Genomic DNA, 16,492 nt, shown 5'->3' on the forward strand with positions numbered 1-16,492 from the left:
ATTTTCCAGGAAATCCCCAAAACATGCTAGATTGCTGAGCCTTCAAGCATCCTATTTGTAGTACTCCATCACATTTGTTTTAAAACATGTCTCAGTCCAAGTGTGTTCCACCAATACTAACTTTTGATGAAGTAATGGTAAGCTTGGCTAATTGATGCCCATGTCAAGAAAGCAACAATGAAATGCTATGATTCCCATACACAAGGGAATGTATGATCAATAACACATTACATGTGGTTCTGGGGCTTAATGTGAGTTTTAAGAGGGTGCAGAGTAATTTTCCGCTTTGCTTCCACCTCACAAAAGGTACGTTTCTTAAAACTCAATTTTTAATGTACTTGTCGATTTTCTCTAGTGTATGATGGGAAAATGTATTACTAAATAAAACATGTTTGTGTGAGAATCTACCTGCTCCTTTGAATTCCAAAAGTGTTTATTTTATAACGTACCTGCTGTGGTACAGGGATGATCCCTCTCTCCTTCAGAAATGAAAGTGCACACTTATGTTTTGTTTCAGTGCATCCTTTCAGACCAACAAGGGCAGACTGAGGAAATGTTATCTTATTGACCAGAGTACCTTAGCCAAGGCTTTCACTTAAGAGTAGGAAATAGACCAGTATAGTGAACACAGCTTCACTGCTCATGATTCTTTTCTAAGCCCCTTAACAATGAATGCAACTACTGATGCTTTAACTGCGAAGAAAAAGCCTGCAAGTTCTAGGGTAACAAGTGAGGATAAGTGGAGGTGTTGAATTGAATTGGGAAGAAATCAGAAGACACACATCATTTTAATTACCAAAAGGATTTACACCTGAAAGGGGTTTGTATTTTTTCATTTTATCTGGATATGCAAATGCTGAATGAAGACACCTAACCATCTGGACAAAGTAATGGATACACTCTTCATGTAATTGAGCTCCAGAGGAATTCCTGATTGGTGCATTAGTGATATTTAGAAAGGCACTAATTGCCATCTTCAATTTCACTATAAAGTTACTGGCAAGGAAAACAAATGTCAATGGGGGGGGGGGGGGGAGATAGCTATGGTCTCCACTTAGAAACTGGGGGAGCCCAACTATATTCCTTATTTGTTCCTGTAAGAATAAAAGATACAGAATCTTAAATGCACCCCTCCTAGAATTCTGCATCTGGTTCATTGCTGGACCAGCCTGGCTACAATATCCAGGACCTCTTGTGGCATCTACAAACAGGCCATGAACCTGCATCCAAGATATCCCACCTAAGGTAAAAATGAGTTTCTTAAGGAAACAAGAGTCCAAATTGTTGTGTTAAGAGCCAGTGTAGGGGACTAGCTGGCTTCTGCTTTGACAGTGTCATTGGCCTCTGTGTTGTGACCACGCACTGTAGTAGCTGAATCCACATACTAATCAGGAATCCAAAATAAAAATATATTTTTTCATCACTTGATGGATTGAAGCAATTATTGAATCAGGGTTCTATGGGTTGCATGCTCTCTCCTCAAAGCCAAGGTTTCAGCATCACCTAGACATTTTACTGTTCTTTGTTTGACCCAGGGTTACTTCACCTGACTGGAGTAAAATGATGTGGTAGAGTCTGTGTCTCACTGCATATCAGCACTTTGATGAAACCTGCAAGAAATATTGATGAGATCTGGAGCACGTGCTTGATCTACTGTTAGACCTTACTCAAATCAGGCTCTTAAGTGAGCCCATTTCACTTAGTTCTCTCCTGAGGATTCTGTCCAAAGCAACCTAAAGTAAAATAGATGAGAAAACAATGACCCATGTGTAGCCAGAACAGAAGAATGTATGCACCAATGGCTAAGTGGCAATGTCGGAGGGTTAACTGGGGATGTCTACCAAACAATTACAGTGCACAAAGACAGGCCAACCTTCACAAAGCATACAATGGTGTTAATCTGCTTCAGCCTTGTCAGAGACAAGGGGTCCGATTAAAAGGTTGGCAGTGCAAGATATCTGCCAAAATACAGTAGAAGTCCCAGACACTCGTCTCTTCATTTATTTATCTTGTTAATGGGTGGAAGTAGATGGCATTGTCAACGGTGGAGCACGACCACCTCCTTCTCCATCATCAAGAAAAAAAATGAGGCAGTTACACAGTCCTACAACATTTTTTGCAGCACCACCTCAACGAGATACAACAATATTAATGATCTAAAGGAGTCTTGTTTCGAACCACACAAAAACCTTCGGTAGTGTGCTGCCAGAAAAACCTGAGTACATCAGGACACTACAAATGTGAGCACTGAAAATGTATCCCCATAGTTGGGCTGAGGGAACATACCCAGTACAAACATTTTTGTGATACCAGTTCCATCATACCCTGAACCATGAGGCAAGAGCTGCTTCACGTAGATAAATACCCATTATCATGATTGAAAACTTTAAGTAAGTTGCCACAGCCACACAAGCAACTGGAAAATCCTGACATGCAACTTCAAGTGAGGCCCTTGCCCCTTTTGCATGTCGCAAGTGTCATAACTGCTAAATTTACTCAAGACATATGCCCTTGTGAAGAGTTTACATTCTCAGAATTTAAAGAATTTCTTGTCTTGAATTTTCTTAATCAAAAATGGGAATGAGTTTGTTCCTGGGGTAATTGTTTATTCTGAGCCCTTATAATGCCAACAACTTTGCACTGAAATATTATCTTCAGAGTGGTGAAGATCTTTCAACGTACCCGATGATCCACATCAAGTTTCAATACCCAACAGAACAGCTCAAACATAAGCTACTAGTCTTGTTATTAAAGATAACACGTGACGTTGCTTACTTAATGCTGACTGCAAACCGTTCTGCTTCATCCAGCCTTTCCCTGATTAAGTATGTGCCGGTGACGTACGACTTGAGGAGGTTGTCTGTCTGTGGTCTCTCCATGTTCCCTGCAAACCTACAGAAAAAGTTTAGTTAGCTGTACATTCTGTTTCTATCCTGGTTTTCATCCAGCTATCCACATCTGTGCATCCACCCCTCTTCACAGAACATTTCAAGCAAAATCCCTTAGCAATGTCAAGATGTAAAAAAAACATCTCTACATTTTAGTAAGCATGTGCTTAAGACCATTAAAGTGGAAAGAGTGGCTATTCCATGCCTACAGCTGGCACATTATGTATGACTAGATGAGCTAAAAGATTTGAGTTTCTTCTGCAAAATAGGGAGAACATTCTTTTCCTAACTGTAATTTTCCTTGTGACATCTTTAAAATGAGTCAGAAATGTGCAGCTTGAATACTGACCAGTGTTCCTTTTATGGCCTCTTCCTCTAGATGGACATAGAATCTAAACTACATCTATTATACCTTACAGAGCCTTCTTATGATTTCACGTACGTGAAACGGTCACTATATCTCATTGATGAGCTGCTTCGATGGAGGTAGATTTTATTTCCTCTACTGTGTGTGTATGAGTATATTGTGTTGTTTCTACATCACATTTAACACTTTATAGCCATAGCCACTATTTATTTCATGCAATTTGTCACAGATGTACACAAGAGTTCCAATACACATATTGTCTCCACCTTGCAAAGTTTTTGTAAAGTGCACTGATACCCTCAAGGTTTAATAGCAATATATTAGAAATTCAAAAAATAAATACATAAAGCCACAAAGAATCAGCATGCTTTACAGCCTTGTTTAGAATGGAGTTAAATTAACAGCAGCTTCCTAGAACAGCAAAGAAAACATTAAACCTTTTTTTTTTTAAAAGTCTATGCATTACTAAACAATTACATAAAAAGAAAGGAAAATTCATAAAAAACAATTACATTTGTTTGTCAAGTCAATTTGGTGTAATGAAATAGGGACAATTGTTATGCAGGATAAGACACAAACAGGAAGAGGGGGGGCAAGGGTGGGGATTCGGGTTAGTATATGAGACATAGGTCTGACATGGCCTCGCTTAAATGCTGGCTCACCAGGGATAGGCGCTGTAGTCTATTTCTCTAGATGGTGGTCTGTTGTTTCCAGGCTATAGAAGAGAAATAATTGTGTATTATAGGCAGATGATATGTCACTGTGACACTTCCCCATACAATGTTATGTTACTGCCTTCACATCAAAGAGAACGTATAGCCAGATATCAAGTATTTCTTGACTGATTTGCTCCAAAACCCAACTTACCAAAATTGGGATGACCAACTGATAAATAAGACACAGCACAAGCAGCTGACATTTGCCTTTTTTCTCAGACACACACACACAAATACACACACACACATGCACACAACATAACTAAATCCCTTCCCCTATCTGGCTGCTAAGCAGCTTCTAGACATATTCTACCCACCTTTCAGGACAAGCAATTCTTGACTTTGCTTATAAGGGGCATTATAAAAATATTAACAAAGTATAATAATCCACTTACCTGTGCTAGGAAATGCAGGTTTTAATCATGGCCATAGCAAGAGTTCTAACAAGCAAGCCCTGGGCCTTAGTCCAAATAAAGAAAATATTCCTGCTGCATCAGGGTTGGGTTCTAAATGAAGACGCTATTAGGATCCGGTGCGCACATCGTAGCCTGTGCATCGGTGTCATTGTGCCTTCTGCACTAAAGGAAGATTCCACCCTGGAATCAGCACAATTGAATGTTATCCCTTCTTGCAGGACAGGAAGCATCACAGACAGGGCTAGAAAGGCCTCAAAAGAGTTTGAGAAAAACTTTAGTGGGCTGGGACAGTGGGCGAAGGGTTCTTCAGCCCACCCAGCTGTCCTGAGGGAGCTGCACACAATTTGTGCATAGGCACATGCATGATTTGTTGCTGCAGAGAAGCAGTGATCTCTGTACTGTTTAAGACCCCGAAGAATAGGACCTTTTTATGAGATCGTCTTCAAATCTACAACTTCGGCTCTGAGACAATATATTTAAAAAATAGTAACATTTAAAATAATTTGTTTAAACCATGTTTATTAATGTCCAGGAGATCCAGAACTAAGCTAGTTTCCACAATAAAATGGCTTTTAAAGTATTTTAATTTGAAACTGCATGTGACTATATTGTAGTTCACTACCATGTTTTGGATGCTAACAGCTTCCTCTTCAGATGCACTGAAAAAAATCAAGCACAAAATCCATCTAGGAGAACTAACCCAACAATGGGTTTTCCAGGCAGATGTGGCACTTTGTTCTGAGATATCTTCTATGTAATGGGTCGGTCATGGTGAATTGTACATTATGCCGGAGTAATTCACATAATTTGGGGGATTTCATGTTACGCTTGATATGCAAAACCCACCTTTGTGTAATTTGCAGTCATTTGCAATAAAAGTTTACCACAAACACACAGTTCGCTGGAAACATTTTCCGCAAATGCAGAGTTAAAGAGAGAATGCTGTTGTTTGCGGAGCTTTTGCACCTTTTTTTAGCACAAAATGCATTCTTGCATCAAAAACTGGGATATCTGCATTTCAAGTAATTTCACATAGTTTTGCCAAAATTTCACGTAACTACGACATAGAAAAGTATGTGAATTTCACACATCCACAGTAATGGAAAGCAATGTTACTAATGGCCAAAGCTTCCAATACCAAGGCAAGGTATTTCCTTTGCACAGTGTTGCTGTGCAAATCCCTCCACTTAAAGCCGGGAGGAATTTGAGCATGCAAAAAAAACAATATGTTAGTGCAATTACATGCGACTCATGACTTAAGAGGAGGCACATATACCACTGATCCTAAAGAAGTGTGGCACTCACAATTGACGCAGCTACTATGTCACACTTAACACAGAAGACAGCTTGCACAGCGCGGTAGGCCCAGAACATTGGCAATGTCCGCCCACCGGTACTTACCCTTCCATCAACAGGACACGGTTTTACAGAAGAACTTGGGAAATAGCCAGACTTCTTGGTTGGGATTAACCTTCCCTGTAGTTAGATAAAAAAAATTACTCAAGTCAGAGGCACAAGAGGATGGTTGATTTTGAACACAACAAACAGTAAACATGACTACAAATTTTCAATTGTATTGTGATCGGCAACTTCCCTCACGGTACAATGAGACTCTGATTTCAACATCTTCATCAGGAACAGAAAACCATTATGGCATTTTGCTAAATGTTTATTTTATTTATGAATTTTCATTGTAAACCCTACTTTCTTGCAAAAGCTTTTCCTGAATATTTTTATTCAATTGAGCATTATCACATTAAAATTCACTTTTGTATAGGAAAAATTACTTTTAACTAGGGTGCATAATATAAGTAGATACACTTATGTGTGTAGAGTGTAATATGCTATTTATTACCATTGTTGATTGTGGGGAAGTGCCATGATTCATAAGAGCCAATAGCTAGTGGAAGTCACGATGCCCTTCTCTTAACAATGGTAATGAACAGCATATAACACTCAGCCACCAGCATGTAAAGTTATCCATTACTTTTATTGATTGCAATATGTGTAAACAGTGGAATCTAACCATAATCACAAGTGGATGAATCTGTGCAGTAAGATAAAAATACAAATCCAAGGATATCTTAGTATGGTCCAAGTTGTTTTCGTCTGTAAAGACATACAGTTAAAAAATGAAAAAATAATGAAATTCATGTTATGGTTAAGTAAATTATCCATAACTCACACCACCAGTCATGCACTGCTTACTGCATTACATATGACATCACTCATGACATGTTAAATGACATCACTGCTAACATTTCTAAATGCATTACTGATGATAGCATCCAGAGGTACCAATACTCTACAGTTATCTGCGGGCAGCAGGGATTAGCAGCTGGATTAGACACTAAGCCAAAACGTCTGTGGGAGACAAACCAACAATGCACATGACCCAAGGCTGCGCCAAGCAAGGCCTAACTATACGGCCTGTCTGTTGGCCAAGCACAACTGCACATGGCTTCCTCTATTCACAATAGGGGCTGGATAAAGGCCTGACCAGCTTTCAGGTCCTGAACCCACTTCTTCACAGGTGGTAATTCCAAATGCACACAACCTTCAGGGGTGTGCAGCAGTAGTTGGCCGTAAGGTCTGGCCTTCGGTCAAGACGTACATTGGAATGTTCATGAGCAGCCAACCTGCATTGCACATGGCCATCAGCCGTGTACAATAGAGGTTAGCAACAGGGCCGTGCCTATGGCCCTGCACCCAGCTCTCTGTTGTCAGCCAACGTCCACTGATTACAACCTTCGGCCACATGCAGTGGGGCCACAGGGCTTGGTTATAATCCTGTGTCCATTCTTCCATAGGCAGCTAACACCTGCTGCATGATGCAATAAGCCCTTTTTTTACTTTTTATTCTTCTATGGTTCATGTTTTAATGTCATTTGAGATGCCATCAATGATGTCATTTAACATGTCATATGTAAAGTGTTAAGCAGTGCTTTGCGGAGATATGAGTTATGAACAACTTATCTAAGACCATCTTTTGAATTTCAGTAGTTTTAATTTTTGGTTTTAACCATAATTTACATTTTAACAGAGTTATTTTCAGCGACTGTTGAAATGCATGTCAATCTCTCACAACTAAAGCTAACCATAACTTCACTTTCACTTTTTTTCAGTGATTTCTTTATTCATATACACTTTCAACTGTTACTTGCATCTAAAGTCCTATTTATGGCTAAACCTGCCACACACAGCTTTTGGCCTTGTACAGCTGGGCTGAGCCACAGGGCCTTACCTTCAGCAAGGCCCTGTGCCTAAACCACAATGGTCAGCCAACTTCCCACTACACGCCTTCGGCTGTGCACTGTGGAAGTTGCCTTAATGGCTTGGTCTATGACAAGGTCCTGTTCCAAACCTACCACAGATGGCCAGTCCCTTTTACATAGGGTCGAATGCCATGACCAGCGGGGTTTGGCCTAGAGTCACTGGATTACAGAAAAGTATTTTTCAAAACATTTTTTCAGGATTGTCGAACGCTTAGACCCAGGAAGGTCTGCGGGGGACTAAGGACTGCTAGGATCAGGATTTGTGAATATGATGATAAAATAATTTTTAAATATCACTTTTAATGCCAGAGAGGTGTCCTTTTGTACCTTCTTTCCAGCACATGGGCCTACTCATCAGAATAGGCTCACTTAACCATGTGGTGCATATTTTATTTTTATTTTTCCCTTCTGGATGCTAAGTGCACCATGTTGGATAATGATGGCCATTACAGAAATCTTTTTCTGTGATGGTCATCCAATCATACCATGACAGATTTGCGAATTTACAGTTGGATTCATGAATCCACAATAGATGATGGGAGAATCCCCACCTCTAGTCCAAGAATGTGCCTTTATTTTTCAAATTGGGTTCAGGAATTCACACTTTTTAAACGTTAATTACTAAAAAAAACCTTTAACAGATTTACACTAAATTCAGCATAGGCTTGATAAAATTCTACCTACACGCCACGTTTGGTGTAATTCAGTCCAGCTGTTTATTCATTATTGAGGAGCAAAGAATATTATGGCAATTAAAATGGGTAATGTCACTTTTGGACAACCCCCTTTTTTGTCCACACTTGAGGGGTTTGCATGAAACTTGCCATGAAGAATCTAAAGTGGATGAACTTTTTTGCAAGTTTTGTATAGATTTGTCAAACAGTGACATAGTATTTAAAAAAAAAAAAAAAAGCCTTATCATTGTTAACTCTGATGTAACTAGAATTACACATTGGCTACTACCAGTGTGTAATGAGCTATGAAAATCTAAGAAGATGACCTTATAGGAGTCCTTATTTTGCTGTCCGAACGTAATGCTTTAAAAACATTTTTCCTGTTTAATAAACTCTATAGTATACAGGCTGTCACTGTTGCGGAGTAGTTAAATTAAATGTCAGATTTTAAAGAGGCACTACATATTTTACTAAGAAGGTGTTAACAATGGGTTCCAGCCCATGTAATCCCCATGGAGTTTTTTTTGGCTACCTGGTTAATGGACTTCTGACATGAGTGAGTCTCACTATCTGAGTTTGTCAGTCCATGCTCTACTTTTTATAATGGATTGAGATTCCAAACTGCCAGTATCCACCTTTTAGGATAACATCCACTGCTGTGCAGATAGGTTGGGAGGCTCAGGGCTGGGTGCACATGAACATTTGCACACATGAGTGTGAACATATGATCTGGCTTAGTGTGTGAAACTACAGTCTAATTCAGCCTGCAATGTGTGCACAGGTAGCCTGTCCAGAAGTGAGCCTTCAGGGGTTGGTGCCGACCTGTGTATTCATTACAATATGAGTGAGCATTATACCGAAGTATATAGAGTGCATTACTGAATTATATACTATGGGTGAAATCTGCACCAAAATACGTTGTGCCCTAATTAGGCCTATGGGATAATGTGATGCACAGACCCTTTAATAAGTCAGGATACCCAATGCAGATCTTACATTAATATCCATATATTTGCACTCCTTGTGGCACTTAAAGATTTATCATTTTTCTTTGACTCAACTCCTAATTATGTTTGGGCTTTTGAATCCCACTGCTGGGCCACATTAATTACTTTGTTGGCCAACTGGACGATTCAAGGTCACCACACATTAGGGCCTCCTCCTGAAAGAGGACAGCGTGGGGACCCAATCTGCAAGTGCTAATTACTTTTGATACCACACCTGGCTTGGGACAGCTCAACACCACAGAATCAAATGAGGATAATCAGACCAACTGAGCCAGACACACAAGAGATGCTGCCATTTGAATCTTTGGAGGGAAGGGATCATGCATCTGTGGCAGTAAGGGGCAGGATGCAGGCTCTCAAAGAAGGTCTTTAAAAAGATCACTTGACAGTGCATCTTGGACATTCCCAAAATTCTGTGCAGGAGGGATGGGCAGAGGTAGATGTTTCACCCTATGGCTGTTCTAGAAGTGAGGTAAATGTGCACTTCTAGAACATTCCACCACCACTTAAAAACCCCTGCACCAGGGAGAGACTTTGCAGCACAGTATGGGTCTGAGGGAAGCAATGCCAGAGACATGCCCAGCTGGAGAAGCAAAGATGCTTGACCGCACTAAAAAGATGAACTCAGGGACTTCAGGTTTAATTTGGCATCCAGGGACCAAGACATATTTTTTCAGGGACTGTTACACTGCCTCCCCACACCTTCTGGAATGAAGTAGTGGGTGGACCTGTAAGAGAAGACCATGGAGGGTTCTAATGGCTTATCTACTGACTGGTCCTGCAGAAGTGTGACATTCAGAAGGAGGGGTCCTTGACTTAAGATGACCCAGATGTTCTGCAAGTGACCAATGGAGGCCGGAAGACCTGAAGGATGCAGGTCTGCTGTGGCTTTTGCTGAGGAATGCCCTGGGCCCCGGAAAAGTGCTAGGTGCCCAGTCAGGAGACAGTCGTGCATAAAGAGAGAGAGCATTCAAAATCAGGCTCAATAGGAACTCTAAAGTTTGGCGGCCATGAGGCCTGAAGAAACTACTGTTAGGGGCTAAAGCGCACCACCAGTAGCACAACAGAGCTTTCCTCATGCAGTGAACCACTGTAAGCATTAATCAACGACATTGTAAGAGGGGACTATCCATACTGATTAAAATAATGTTGTGTTGATTTTATCATGACATATTTCTGGTTTTATGAATGTGGTGACACTCTTATAAAGTCTTCCTTTTGATCACATTAATAGTAATGCATTGGCTTATCATGACATATTTCTACTATTTTTAATGTGGTTATGCCCTTACAAAGTCTGCCTTTTCATAATTACACCCCATTATATTGAGTCTAGTGTAATTGGGAGGGAGGTGGGGGTATCATGGTCTTAGGGTTCAGTACATGCTAAGGATGTGAAATGTTAGGAATGTGTCAACATAGGTATTTCCACCTACCATCCTGCATATATAATTGTAAATTAATGCACAGTATTTGTAATGTGTGCCTAACTAAGTACTTTTCTTGTTCATAAGTAAAAACACTGACTGGACACTGATTTATTGGGTGGTGTTTGTTGTGTGCATGTGAACTGGGTTATCAACCACACCACTTTCCATGTGTATTAATTGGACTGATCTGCCTAGCTACCCTGAGGCAGCCAAGGACTAAAGATGTACTTGGATTCCGGCAGATGGGAGGTTGCGGAATGAATACTAGTGAAGGACTCACAACCTTCCCAAATAACTAACTTTCTTACATGACCTCCATTTTGTGAGCCCAGAATTTTCCCTTTGCCCTAATGTCCAGTTCGTGGCAAAAGACTGCAGAAAAGTCCCCCCCCTCTTCTTTAAGTAAAAAGACTACATACATCTTGCAGTGTGTGTTCAGGAGACTGCTTAATCTGTTTGTGATTTAAATTGTGTTTAGAAACTGTCTGCATCCCCTGTTTTTTGCCTTAAAAAAGCCACATTTCAGAGTGTGCGACAAGCAGTATTTCAGTGTTTTTTTAAACAATCTCACCCTTACCTGGAAAGTAGACTCTGCTAGCTTGGAAGTGTGGATTCAGCCTGTGTGTATCCAAGGAGGTTCTGAATAGAGCAGCAGCTGCCTCCTCCCTACCTCCCTTCCCACAGGGACTGGGCTTAGCTGATTGGCTCGCTGAGTCCCTGGCAACCTGAGCTCTCCTCCCACACCTGCTCTGGCCCCTTAAGTTTGTGGAGGGAAGCCCAAGACAGCCACCTTCATTTTGTGAGCCCAGCATTTTCCCTGTGCCCTAATGCAGCCCAGTGTTCAAGGATTCCTAAAAGACCTAGGTAAGGAGCCCGTGACTCTTCTGGGAAATTGTATTATTTGTTTAAAAGTGTTTTTTTACTGCTACCCGTGCCTGTTTACTGTAGACTCTCTGGGTTTCAGGCAGCTCGACCTTTTTAAAGTGGTGATCTTTTTAGCCGTGACTGTGTGAAATTTCCCTTCTTGTTTGCGGCACAAGACTGCAAAAAAGCCACCACCCCCTCTATTCTAAGTAAAAAGGCTGCATACATCTTGCAGAGTGTGTTTAGGAGACTGCTTAATCTGTTTCTGTGATTTAAATTGAGTTTAGAAACTGTTTGCATCCCCCGTTTTTTGCCTTAAAAAAAGCCACATTTCAGAGTGCACGACAAGCAGTATTTCAGTGTTTTTTAAACAATATCTCCCTTACCTGGGAAGTAGACTCTGCTGGCTTGGAAGTGTGGATTCAGCCTGTCTGTATCCAAGGAGATTCTGAATAGAGCAGCAGCTGCCTCTTCCCTTCCCACAGAGACTGGGCTTCAGTTAACCTGCCCCTTATATACGTTCCTATTGGTTGTTGCATATGGTTTTGTGATAGGTTGTTGGGGGCTGGTCTTTCTATTGGTTTAGGGATTAGAATAGGGCTTGTGATTGGTAGTAGGGCTGAGATTCTGACTGGTTCCTGTTTTTTTAGAGCTGGGTTTATGATTGGTGGTAGGGCTGAGATTCTGATCGGTTCCTGGTTTTTAGGGCTGGGCTTATGATTGGTGGTAGGGCTGAGATTCTGATTGGTTCCTGGTTTTAGGGTTGGGCTTATGATTGGTAGTAGGGCTGAGATTCTGATTGGTTCCTGGGTTTTAGGGCTGGGCTTATGACTGGTGGTAGGGCTGAGATTCTGACTGGTTCCTAGTTTTAGGGTTGGGGTTGTGATTGGTTGTCAGGATTAGGGGTATGATTGGTGATTAGGGCTGGGTCTCCCATTGGTTGTTTGAATTAGGTTTACAAATCTGATTAGTTAGGGTTAGGACTAGGTTTCTATTGGCCAGTAGGGCTATTTATGCCTAGGGCTCAGGGCGTCTCAGCCCGGGCGTCGAGGTTAAGGGTGGAGAAGACAAGGGCAGTTGCCTGTTTGGGCCTGGTCAGGACAGTTAGGGCCTAGGGCCAGAAATGCTGCCCAATTTACCATTTATCAGAAAGGACTTTACATCCTACACATCCATCAACATGCAAACACATTATCTGCAAAGACATCCAACACCTGCATCACAAACTGACCGCAGACATATTGCAATGTCCCATCATCCAACACGATACCCCTTATACAACACATATACACCACAATTATAACAGTCAAACATCTTCATTCTCACAGCAAACACTACTCTGTCCACTCCCACTAACACAACCTGCCATCACCCACAAAACCACACTATACATTACTTTCAGTCTTCCAGATACAGACTCCCTGTTCATTCAAACCAAAAACACTATCCTCTATTTGCTCCACACAGACCACCTTTCATCATAACAATTCCCAAACCCAGCCTTCCAAAACACCATCTACAAACGCCCTTCCCCTCTCTTCACCAATTACACACAAACATACAATCCTCACACTCCACTCCACCACACATATTACCTGTTCCAGTCATCACAACTAACAAACTCCACTGACACACATCCATCCCCTTTTACACACCTCATACATTGATCTCCAAAACACATCAACACCCCTGTAAGACTCTAATTCCAATCACCAGCACTAACACACATTCAAATCCCTCACCGAAAACAACTACATCAATATCCCCTCTCACTATTCCACAAAAACAATACAGACCACACACATCAGCATATCAAACCAACACAAACTTTCATTCTACTTATCGTCACACCCACTCCCACTCTCATGACTACACAAAGAAAACAAATCCCGTCCTATCTTTACACCTACATTCTCACTCTTCCCAAACACCTACCACAAGCACCCCAACCCAGCAACTTTCATTCACCGCCTCTCCTCCACTGCACAATTTAGAGCCTTACATCATGATCCACATGCTCCTCCACCACCCCTAACCCATACTCCATCCACACTAAACAGACGCAAACAAAATAAACAACATGACACTCTTAACAACTTCGCATCCCCTTGTCTATTACATAATAAGGCTACCCTACAAAAAACAGTACACTCTTCATGTCTCTCTCAGTCACCAAGTCCACCACCCACACACACAGACCCAACAAAATGCCTCCTAAACCTGCTGGAAGAGGAACACTATATTGAAAAACAAGACTATTGTGACCCTCACACAGTTATCACAACTAACAGCACACCTGCTTCAAGCTCAAATTATACTGTTTACCCTTCTCCTAAGCAAAACAACACCACCACTAACACACTTTTTCTAAACTGCCAGCTCATAAATACTCGGTCACTCACAAAAAACAAGCACCACATCTACGACCTGCTCACAGACACACAACCTAATTTACTATTCATAACAGAATCATGGTTGGGAGATGACATGGCCCCGGTGTTGCACGAAGCCCTTCCTCTGGATTATCAAACCATCACACAAAACCGTATAGGCAAGAGGGGAGATGGACTAGCTATTATATCCAAACAGGCAATAAAACTCAGTAAAACAGACAACATTTCCATACAACATTGTGGAGCCCTCCTCACCAGAGGCCACCCTACTCCAAATTCCTCCTGTAACTTTCTCCTCCTTTACAGACCTCTACCTAACAACTCAACATTCCCAGACACTTTTATAGATACAATCTCAAATCTTATTACTGTATACTCAAACCTATGCATTCTTGGGGAGCTAAACATTTGGTTTGACCAACCCAATATGCCCCATCCAAAAGCTATCACCACTGGCCAGTCACAATGAACCTACATAAGATTGTACACAATCCCACACACATCGCTGGACACATCCTAGATGTCATTTTTGCTAAGCCTGAACTAGTTACCGTTCATAGCATCACGCCAATCACATGGTCAGACCACCATTTGATAACCTTCCGACATAAAACTCCACAAATCAGCACACCCCACAACTACCTACATACATGCACCCATCGGCCTTGGAGCAAACTCAATTTTGATGACTTAGAAACACAACTAACAGCCAACACAGATCTAGATACAATTAATTCTGTTCCAAAACATTATGAGTGGCTACAGGAAGCTTTTGAAAACTAAACACGACAAGAGAAAACCAACACCTTGGAGAAACACAGAACTTAAAAAGATAAAGCAACAAATCAGAAAGTTGCAGCTGACCTCACTCAAAACAAACAACAGTCAAGACAAACCGCAGCTACACAAACTTAACAGAATATGCAAATCATCAATCGAAAAAGCTAAAACAAGGTACTACTCAGACAGAATTCAAAATGCTAAATATGCAACCAAAACATTTATAAAATTCTCAATGAATTTCAAAAACCTACATGTATAGAAGGAAGTCATCCCACTACTCAAGATTTCACAAACAAACTGGCAACGCATTACACAACCAAGGCAGACACACTGGACTCCTATTTAAAACAGAAAAAAACCATCAGCACCAACCCCTTTCCTAAAATAACCTCTAAGAATAAACCAACCCAGCCTCTACAGTCCTTCAAACACATATCCCAAGGTGAATTTATGGATTTGGTCAAAGCAAGCAGACCTTCCGGTTGTCCTTCTGACCCTTGTCCACCACACATCTTCAAGAACATTCTTTTATCTAATTCTGCTGCCACACCTGTAAGAAGAATCATCAACAACTCTTTAACTACAGGAACCTTTCCTGTAGACCTAAAAAAAGGCATACATATGACCGTTATTAAAGAAAACAAACCTAGACCCGCAAGACCCCAACAACTACAGACCAATCACAAATGGACCTTTCCTGGGCAAACTGATGGAAAGAGCAGCATTCGTCCAGATGTCACAGTTCATTGAAGACAATTCTATACTTTCGGACTTCCAAACTGGATTCCGCACAGGAAGAGGCACTGAATCGGCACTCATAGCAATCTGGGATGATCTTAAAAACACAATCGACCATAATGGAGTTGCTGCACTACTTCTCTTGGACCTCTCGGCTGCCTTTGATACGGTTGACCATGACACACTAAGTCAAAGACTCCACGAAGCCGGCATAGAAGGGACTGCTCTCGACTGTATTACATCCTAACTTCAAAACAGATCTAATATCATCTATTCTCCCCCCTTCTCTTCCAAACCCTACCTCGCAAAAGCAGGGGTCCCCCAAGGATCAATCATCTCACTTTTGCTTTTCAACATCTACATCATATCATTACCAGAACTGATCAATGATTTTCATCTCATATGCTACAACTATGAAGATGCCACATAAATACTACTTAAATTAGAATGCCCCAAAAACATTGAAAACTCTGAAATCTTCAGTTGCCTCAAGGCCATTGATCAGTGGATGACCTGGAGCCATCTCAAACTAAATGCCTCCAAAACAAAAATACTCATATGTGGTGACTGGAAAAGTTATGACCCACTGTGCGCCTGGCCTGACAATCTCAGACCACCTCCTCAATTATCCAAGGAAGTTAAAAACCTTGGAATCACCATGGACTCCAAATTAAATATGAACGCCCAAGTGGACAAATTAGCACGAACAAGCTTCATCACCTTGAAGACTCTACGACGCATCTTCCCCCACCTCGGATTTCCACACAAGTTGCAAGCTACTATCTCGCTTGTACTATCCAAACTGGATTATGCCAATGGGCTCTACCATGGATCATCTCTATCTATTATGAAAAAACTACAACATATTCAGAACTCCTCAGCCAGGCTACTATTACATGTAAAGCCACAAGCCCACGTTTCCCCTGCCTTGATAGCACTAC

The 16,492-nt window shown here is 41.2% G+C and overlaps 1 protein-coding gene across 2 annotated transcripts in view; it reads right to left on the bottom strand.

Annotated features, from left to right (window-relative positions):
- The window catches only part of VAV2 (vav guanine nucleotide exchange factor 2), a 708,430-nt gene that overhangs the window by 47,849 nt on the left and 644,089 nt on the right, over nucleotides 1-16,492 (bottom strand). For both annotated transcript variants that reach the window (XM_069241562.1, XM_069241561.1), the window contains exons 21-23: nucleotides 5,789-5,863; nucleotides 3,918-3,970; nucleotides 2,776-2,892 (exon numbers count right to left, since the gene is read on the bottom strand). In XM_069241562.1, coding sequence (XP_069097663.1) covers nucleotides 2,776-2,892; nucleotides 3,918-3,970; nucleotides 5,789-5,863 — 245 coding nt within the window. The remainder of the gene's footprint in view (nucleotides 1-2,775; nucleotides 2,893-3,917; nucleotides 3,971-5,788; nucleotides 5,864-16,492) is intronic.

Source organism: Pleurodeles waltl, chromosome 6, assembly GCF_031143425.1.
Source record: "Pleurodeles waltl isolate 20211129_DDA chromosome 6, aPleWal1.hap1.20221129, whole genome shotgun sequence".
In the NCBI taxonomy this organism is placed as follows: domain Eukaryota; kingdom Metazoa; phylum Chordata; class Amphibia; order Caudata; family Salamandridae; genus Pleurodeles; species Pleurodeles waltl.